We start from the raw sequence: 9,040 nt of genomic DNA, 5'->3' as shown, positions 1-9,040 counted from the left end.
AATGCCCTCCGTTACTTATAGGCCATGGTGTCCATACCTGACCAAATGGGCCGGCCCAACCCACCATAAACGGGCCTGTCACGGCACATCCTGCCGAGGCACGAATATTAGCCGAGTCGTGTCGTGTCGACCCACGTGTCCAACCTTCAGACCCAGACATGGTCTGTTACTAAACACCGGTACGTTGGCCCATTTAGCACGTTGGGTTGCATATTTTTAGCCTGTTGGGCTCATTTTTTGATTTATTAGGCTTATTTTGTATTTTAGGTATATTTTGAAAAAAAAAAAACATAACGCCCACGTGCCCAGCCTCCATGCCGGGCGGTGGCGGCGGCGGCGTGATCGCAAGAGGTTCCGTCTACTTCCACGGTTCCACCCCTAAACAAGAGGAGAGGGTGATTCGTCGGGATCCCAGTTCGAGAAAGAAGATGAGCTCGGACTTGGACAAATCCAAGAACAAAAGGGCCATGGCGGCCGATCCGGAGGAAGTCGAGGCGAAGAAGAGGAATCCGAGGAGGGAGGAGGGGCAGGAGGAAGAAGAGAAAAAGGAGTCGCCTGCCCTATTGCCCATGCCCGGAGGGAGGCGTGGTTGCTTCATCGATCCCAGGTGGCTCACTGCCAAGATCGCAAAGGACAAACTGAATGCCGCAAAATTAGGTCTGATTGGTTCCTCTCCACATCCTCATTATCAATCAATTAATCACTAATTGTGTGCGATCGATGCTCTTGTAGCAGCCCCCCCTCCCCCGGTGAAGATTCCTACGCTAGAGCACTTTAAACCCCCTACCAGGTTTCACACTCAAGCGCTTCTCCCCTTGCGTGAATCTGGAAGCAAGGCGGCGCTTTCTGCTGCTAAATCTCTTGTTGGGATTTCATCATCTCTCGGTATGTATATGCTGCTCTCTAGGTTCAAGATTAACTAGCTGGATGACCAAATGCGTGGATAGATATACTATATAGCCGTAATAAAGAAATTATAAATATTTTTTACCAGCATATACATGTGAACATCCAACTTGTTTGGGATTGAAAGGCTTTGTTGTTGTTGTTGTTGTTGTTGTATATACATGTGAAAATCAACTTGTTTGGGATTGAAAGGCCATGTAAATGTGTCCAAAACAATATGCATTTATGAATGGGGCGACTATTAGGTTTTTTTCTTACCACGTGTGCAACTGTTGTCCATTTAGTTTACTGCTACATTAGCATTGATATGTCAATTGAACATAAATAAATAAATGCTAGGCCTTAAGAAAAGATTATTAGGACGTATTAATGTTTCGGCAAGTCCTTCCACATTCCATCTTCGGACCAATATTCTTTTCCAGAAACGATTTGCGAACTAGTACTAAAATCTAAGCACTGATGGGTCAGGCATAAACCTTGTGTTCTCTATTTGTCTTCCAAGACCAACCACATTATGGTTGTACCGCAATTGCATTTTTTGTAGTGCCATGTCAAGAGTCTAGTTCCTTCATCTAAGTATAGTTATTGTTCGTTGAAAGATGCTAAAACATCATTTGACTACTCTACTTTCTATTTTCTCCTGTTTTTGTCTTCTTATCAAACATGAAGGGGTTAACTAATTTAATTAATTCTCGTTTTATTCCACATCTCATTTTTTGTTGTTGCATTTCATATATAAATCCAACCGTCTTTTATAAGTTGATTCCAAAAGTTAGTCTTGTAATAAATTTTGTGTGGATGTATGGGAAATCGATTTTGCTGATTTTCTTATGCCCCTTATTCCAGTTTCGTTTCACCTTATAAGAAATACATTTCTGAAACAAACTGTAAGAGAGACCCCTACTCTATAAATAGGAACCTAAATTCGCATCCATGAGGAGTTGAACTAGGTGGTGGGCTTGTTCATCCATTCGACCAGCCAACTGAGCTAGCTTCTATTGCATTGATTGCCAGTGTGGAATTTATGTGAATGTCTTTTTTTTTTGTGGGCATTTAAAAAAAATCTCTGATAGGTGACTTTGTATGTGTACACATGTATGTGGATCTACCAATATATGGATGTGCCTGTGCTACTGATCAATTGGTTCTATCATGGTTTGCATATGTGTGTGTAAAGGTTGATTTGCTTGTTCTATGCTCATATACTTTTAAGGTAGGACACATGAAAAGGTTTATGGCTTGTAATATGTATGTATAGCTATAATCTGAAACCATATAAAACAATAAGCTAAATGCTTTAGCCTATGTGAAGATCTGAACCCACCAAAAATCAAGAGTGGAATGTTCAGCCTACGTGAAGAAATGTGGTCATTCTATTTAAACCCGTGTACTGGTCATTTTATTTTAACAGTGGAGATGTTCTATTAAATTGTTTAGAAATTTATATATTTATAGCATTCATACAATGTTGGTATATAGCACTGCTAATTTCCTTCTCTTTTGAATGTTAAATACAAAATAAGTACCATATATACGCAATACCCCATGTCATGAGTAAATTTCTCTTCCTTCCTATTCTTATCCCTATGCTATATAATATTACTGTATTTGCTTTGGAACTATGCTTATTTATTTACCTTTCCAAGTTCATCTCCTTCTGTAGTTGGCTAATTGTAGTTGCCTAGATGTGTGCATGTTGAAGCCGTATCGTTCTAAAGATATTGCTTGAACGTATCTTTCTTTTGTTACTATATATGCCGCTATTAATCCTGTTTATTTTACTTTATTATGTATGTCTAGTTAGTTAACACTAGCCATTGCTTTTCTACTACTTTAATAATACAACTGATAGATCGATCGATCGATCGTCCCACAAATTGATGTATGTACTAGTTGTTCTTTCTCTGATGTGTATGTGTAGTTAACCCTGGCCATTCCTTTTCTACTACTTCAATAGTATAACAGATGGATTGATAGTTTGTCCGGCAACTTGATGTATATTTTGCATTAATCTGGATGGATATAGGTTGCAAGCCTCTAAAACGGTGCTCTGGTTTATTGATTGATTGGGATGAGGAGAGCAAAACCTGCGTTGTTCTGACAACTGCACATCTGATTCGCACAAAGGATTCTCCTATCAATATCTGGTTAGGCGGAGAAGAGTATACTTCCAATGCTGATGTGAGCCAGTGTTTTGTCTTTTAACTTCTATGCATGTTTTTCCATTTTAGTTGATTCCATATCACATTACTTGGTGTAAGATAGTTAGTTTGAAAATGCATTTCTTTTGCTATTGGACTTCTCTAGTAACTCAAAGAAGCAACAAATATGTTTGCTTAAAAACATTTATGTACATGTAGACTTTTTTTTAGTAGGCATTACTCAGAATGTAATCTGATTCTTTCTCCAACATTTTTAGGTCACTGTTCATTTACTAGATGGCACTAGTGAAAAGGGTCAGCTGCTGTACTACCAGCCACACTATGATCTTGCTTTTGTGAGGGTTAAAGTGGACCACCCTATCCAGTTGCCTTCTTTCAGTGAGGAAGTGACATTTGCTGAAGAAGTTCTTCGGCTAGGAAGAGACAATATGTTAGATCTACGGATAACTTATGGTAGAGCTGCATATCAGAATCCAGATATTGATGAGCGGTATCATTACATGTACTTTGATTGTGCAGATGATGATAACGACGATGAGGAGGTAATATTTTTTGTCACGAGATTGCATACATTGTTTAATGTTGTATATTGCAATATGTAATGACTATTTTTGTATATGTTGTAGTATGACAGCGGAGGGCTAGTCATTAGCTTGGATGGACAAATTGTGGGAATGTTCAACATTAGCTCGAGTGGTTCTTTCATACCTTCTTCTATTTTGCTCAGTTGTGTGGATTTATGGAAGAAATATGGGTGCGCTTCTCTCTATTTTTTCTCTCATGTAATTTAACAGCCATAAACTATGTTTGAATAGATCTCTGCAATGGTTAATTCATGTATATATTACTCCCTCTGTCCGGAATTACTTGTCGGAGAAATGGAGAGGGAGTATTATGTTTTAACAAGTAGTTACATTAAATAATTTATCAATGATGTTCTAGCTGGGTATGTTGACACTTCAAAACCATTAATGATGCCAACCACTTGTACGAAAGAAGAAGATCAGTTTACCATTATACTCCACATGTCTTTAGTATTGTTTACAGCTCAAGTGCAGACTGAATTTAATAGAGATCAATTGTAATACTCGTCCAGTTTGTATCAAAATATGTTAATTTATTTTTAACATAACATCAGGGAAGATCCTTTTAAGTCCTTTTCAACTCTTATTAATGTATCGTTCCCTTTGAACTCTATTTGAATTGACATATTTGGTTACTATTGGTTTTTGTTGTAAGATGCTAGAAAGAAGTTGGAACCCGCTGAAGATGACTCATTTATAAAGAATAACTTGCTCGTGTACCATGTTCTAAATATGTAATGGTTATTTGGTTTGTTATAGGAAGATCCGTCGGCCCCAACTTGGAATGACATTTGAGGCCATCAAGCTTCTAGAGCCTGCTCATGTTGACAAGATATGGCGTGCATGCAACATTGATGATGGTCTTGTTGTTCAAAAGGTATACCGTGCCTTCCTGAATGTTCTTGATTTCTCATGCGTATAGTGGTTAATTACTGGCAATTGAACGCTAGGTTTTGAAAGGATCTCCTGCAGATAAATTTGGGATCGAAAGAGGTGATATTATTGAGTGTTTCAATGGAGAACACATTTCTAATACTGTTGAGGTGAGTGCATTAGATATTTGCAGGTTTCAGATGAAGTGGAAATAAATTACATTTGCATGACATTGGGTTACTTCATGCTCTTGATTCTTTGTTTTTTCTGAAATTCTAGTTGGAGAATAGGTTGATGAGCATATGCAAGGGCCTTCCAGACAATCAAAATGAAGTTCATGTTTCTGTAAGTTCAGTTCTCGATTGATCCCTGATCTTATTAGCAAAATGCTAGCACTAACAAATTTGTTATGCTGACTCCATAGGTTGGGGTGTTTCACACGCTCAAAAAACAGCGTAGGATTGGAGAGTTGACTGTAATTGTATCCGATCTTGGAGAAGTTATTCCAAGAGGTACACATCTCCTATGTTAACCTAGTCCCATCTAAAAATTATCTTGAGGGTTAATTTGACATATTCCTCTGAACTTCCAGAGATAAAAAGTACCAGTGCTAAAAACAACTGATGAAAAACGCCACGTCAACTCCCTATATACTTTGAAATACTCCCTCTGTAACTTCCTATAAGACATTTTTCGAGTCCATGACAGTATACAAAATGTCTTATATTAAGTTACAGAGGATTTTTTTTTTACAGTGGGAGTATGCGTTATGCCGATTCCACACTAGTACCGGTCAATACCCTCTCGTATTTGTGCTTTGTATGCTTATAGATAGGACACTTACCTGTAGAGACCAAATTTGCCCCTGCCTCTTATCACACATCTAGCTATCTCAAATTGCTAGCAGAAAAATCCAATCCTCTTCTCACGTGTGCACTCTGCTCCCAGCCTCCCACCGCATCTACCTTGCTGCTTCTCCCCCGGCGACTCGCCACCCCCACCCGTGCTCTCTCCTCAGCTAGCTCACTGCAGGCTCCCTGGAACCTACTGTCCGCAGCTGCGAACTGTGCAGTTTCTCTACTCCAGCTGCTGCCCCTGGAGCTCATGCTGATGACCGTCCACAAGCTCCAGCTGCCCTTCGCTGCCTCCCAATATTCGAGGCATCGTGGCAAGTCATGGGGAGGAGTTGCAGCTGTGATTGCCCGTTCCCCTGTTCTAGTCGCCGTGAACTGCAGGTTGCTCCGCCCAGTCCTGTTCCATGTCTGCAATGTGTGTGCTGCAGCTTGCACAATTTACTGCAATGTGGTGTTTTTCTGTAGATTTTTTCAGGTAGCTAAGTCTGTTACTGAAATATTGAGCATGCTGACGATGATGTTGACATGTCCAAAAAGGATCAGTTTTTACCAAGAAATTTGACCATAACATCTACACATTTTACCCAAAAAAAATGAGCATGACTTCAGGTTGGAACAGCTAGATATCTACAAGTTTATACAATATCATACTCCTTCCGTCCCGAATTACTTGTCGCAGAAATGGATGTATCTAGAACTAAAAATACGTCTAGAGTCATCCTTTTCTGCGACAAGTAATTGAAGACGGAGGTAGTACAATATAAAGCATCAGATTGGCAATAAAAGTTCCATCTTGAGTTGTGTATCAGATTCACCAAATATTTCAGTGTTCAAACATGCAAGTTCAAGTTGACAAGTTCTTCTGCAATGATCAAGAGAAAACATAGTATTGAGTACTAAGCAATGATATGTAAAACAAATTAACATGAGAGAACACATTTGTTTGACGTTGGGTCTTCACCAACATTAGATAAGATTATAGGAGGTCTTATTCGGGTTCTGGCTCATTGCATGTTTTCTTTGTATGACCCACTCCTTTACATATTTTGCACCTGACCACCTTTCTGCCAGGTTCAAGAAAAATCCCCTAATTCTCTGCTTCCTGGGTCTGCCTGGAGGCCTTCTTAGAGAATGTAGGTGTACTTTGCAACCCCAGCCACTTTCACCCAATCGTGTCTTATCTATGAATCTGCCATGGATAACGCTGACCCAGCATATGCTGCCCTAAACTTCTCCAGTTCTCAATGCTGTAGCATTATCCCCATGTGCTTGGATCTTAGCTCCCCTGATTGAGCTGATGAAGGCCAATGCATGAAGGCATGCCTTCCCAGAAACTTGACACGCTCTGCATGAACATGTCCTGCCTTTTACATTCACCACGTGTCGCCTATCACGCCCTTGTGATTCAAGCATACATATCTCTGCTTCAAACTCATTTCTCCAAGCGTGTGTATGCATCCCAATTGTTTTGCTTAGTGCATTTAGTTGCTTCATAACACTCGAACCTCCTACTTAGTTGTCTCCTCACATTAAACTTACCCATAATGAGCTCTCTAATTCAGCCCCTTGAAGTCCTTGATTTGATCGTAAAGCTTTTTTCTGAACCGTGCAAGAGGGTTTAATATATTTCAGTTTAAGAAAGAAAAGAGGTTTCGGTAAATCGCCGGTGTCCAGCAAAAGTAAATTCTTGAGAACAGAGTTCATCCATGCTTTTTTTTACCAAAGCATCCACATTAGGTTGTGTGTAGACTTGTAAATTTTAGGATTCATTTTGGGCTAGGAGATCCATGTTTGTGCTTGTAGGTTTGGCGCCCCCTAGGATTCTGGGTACGGATTTTGTGTTGTGTGACGTGTTGCAAAGAATGTGGATTAAATACTGCTTGCAGTTTGCTCTCTCTGTTTGTATGGATACAAAACATTGGCCTTGAGAAAGATGTCGTTATTTGGCACTTATGTTGTGTTCTTCTTTGTTACAGGTCCTACTGTCTCATGAACTGGCTGCCAGAAAAGGGATGCCAGGCTACTAGATGCCCAGGCTACTAGATATTAGAGATGACATTCTATAATTTGTATATATATGCATATATGAGTAAACTGCACCAACGGCCAAAAAGCTTTTCGGGTGTGTCAAATAGACACACCACATTGATCCGTTGGGTGTTCTTCCACATTGCAAGTGGAGCTCCGAGTGCATTCTTCATTTGTGCTGTATCTTGGGTGAACTTGATCCACGGAATATTTGGTAACTTGAACTTTGTCCGCCGCACACTCTTTTTTTTTTGTGTGTGTGTGTCGGTGGTGGGATAGTCTTGGTCCCGCGCATTCTTCCTCTTTTTGGTGTCACCGGGGGTGGTCTTGATCCGACGTAGATTCTTCTTCAGTATTGCCGGCAGATTGATCTGTGGCACATTCTTTCTTGGCAACACTAAAGCCTTAACCAAGAGCCATGGTAGTTGTAGGGATGAGTTAAAATCACTTGGACTAAACGCCTCTCCACCGCTCCGCTCCCGAGCCTTCTCTGTTGGCGACCACTTCGGTCGTGTCGTGTCGCCCGCCTCGGCGCTCTTGCACCACGCTCTACCTCCAGGCATGGCCTCGCTCTCCACTCCCCCTCGACGGGTCCTGCCCTGAGCTGGCAGGAGTCGGGCCCTTCCTTCATGGGTTTTGGCCGAAAGGGCTTCCCCCTCCTAACTACCGTCAAGTGGGCTAGGCGACCATATGCTTGTGCGCCCCATCTTGTAGTCTCCCTCCCCCTCCCCTCGTTTCTAGCCCGAGGCCCGAGATCCATCGGGTCGGCACCATGGCGTCGCCTGAGGATGTGCCGCTCCATGAGGGTTGGCAGGTCATGGTTGGTCGGGCCCGGTATATCATAATCGAGTTTAAACAGCCCGAATTGAACACTTCTCACACTTAGTAGTTTTTAGGAAAAAAAAGTTCCCCTGCCGTTAGGGCTTCTCGTTCCTTTTGGGAGCGATTGTGGTATCGTTGAGACCTCGACCCCCTACCTCCCCCGTCGACCGTGGGTGGAGGATTGGCCTTCAGCCGGTCTCACTGAGGTATCTACGGCCCCCCCTGCCCGTGGAACTCCAAGTTTTCATGGGCTAGAGACCCAATGGAGAGCGACATGGAGGGCTTGAGCACGGGCTCGGGTAGCCTCGAGGACATGATGAAGAAGCTTGGCCTAACCGAAGAAAATCTGCAAGATGTGGTCGTCGGAGATGCTGATCTACCTTAAGAAGCCACCTACTGGATGGCAATTGCCCGCGTCGACATCAACAAACCCTATTCCCAATACTGGTTCTTTTGAAACATGAGGGTTTCTTGGGACCTTGCCCAGGAAGTGAAGTTCCGCCCCCTGAGCGACAATCACTACACACTATATTTCTCCTGCTTGGGAGATTGGGAAAGGGTCATGGAAGAGGGGCCTTGGTCCTTCAAGGGGAAGGCAGTGGTCTTGGCCACCTATGACGGGCTAACTCGGCCGTCGACAATCCCCCTCAACAGGATGGCGATCTGGATCCAGATCCTCGACCTGCCTGATGGCCTCTTCATGTTCATTAAAGCGCTCTCCTCCACAGTTGGCGAATTTGTGTATGATGTATCCAAGTCGTATGCCTTTAAAGGAAATTTCTGCACGGCTCGGGTGATAATAGATGTAACA

General features: G+C 42.1%; 1 protein-coding gene across 3 annotated transcripts; it reads left to right on the top strand.

The window, feature by feature from the left end:
- The first annotated feature begins 309 nt into the window (after window positions 1–309).
- Window positions 310–7,647, top strand: LOC123446870. Of its 3 annotated transcripts, none has more exons than XM_045123411.1 (10): window positions 310–657; window positions 736–885; window positions 2,933–3,087; window positions 3,326–3,610; window positions 3,695–3,822; window positions 4,412–4,529; window positions 4,603–4,695; window positions 4,805–4,870; window positions 4,950–5,037; window positions 7,356–7,647. In XM_045123411.1, the coding sequence occupies exons 1-10, from the start codon at window positions 315–317 to the stop codon at window positions 7,370–7,372; spliced, it is 1,443 nt and encodes a 480-aa protein (XP_044979346.1). In that variant the 5' UTR covers window positions 310–314; the 3' UTR covers window positions 7,373–7,647. The 3 variants fall into 3 exon arrangements, 2 of the variants coding, with proteins under 2 accessions (XP_044979346.1, XP_044979344.1); XM_045123409.1 differs by having other exon boundaries at window positions 733–885; XR_006631452.1 differs by lacking the exon at window positions 7,356–7,647 and having other exon boundaries at window positions 733–885; window positions 4,625–4,695.
- The last annotated feature ends 1,393 nt before the right edge of the window (window positions 7,648–9,040 follow it).

Source organism: Hordeum vulgare, chromosome 4H, assembly GCF_904849725.1.
Source record: "Hordeum vulgare subsp. vulgare chromosome 4H, MorexV3_pseudomolecules_assembly, whole genome shotgun sequence".
In the NCBI taxonomy this organism is placed as follows: domain Eukaryota; kingdom Viridiplantae; phylum Streptophyta; class Magnoliopsida; order Poales; family Poaceae; genus Hordeum; species Hordeum vulgare.
The sequence above is the reverse complement of the archived record's forward strand: the minus strand, read 5'-3'. Positions and strand labels throughout refer to the sequence as shown.

Bases quoted from the DNA above. Each gene is read 5' to 3' on its own strand.
- LOC123446870 (XM_045123409.1), top strand. From the start codon at position 315: ATGCCGGGCGGTGGCGGCGGCGGCGTGATCGCAAGAGGTTCCGTCTAC. The intron at 886-2,932 runs GTATGTATATGC...GGATGGATATAG, and splicing joins TGGGATTTCATCATCTCTCG to GTTGCAAGCCTCTAAAACGG. The intron at 3,823-4,411 runs GTGCGCTTCTCT...GGTTTGTTATAG, and splicing joins GATTTATGGAAGAAATATGG to GAAGATCCGTCGGCCCCAAC.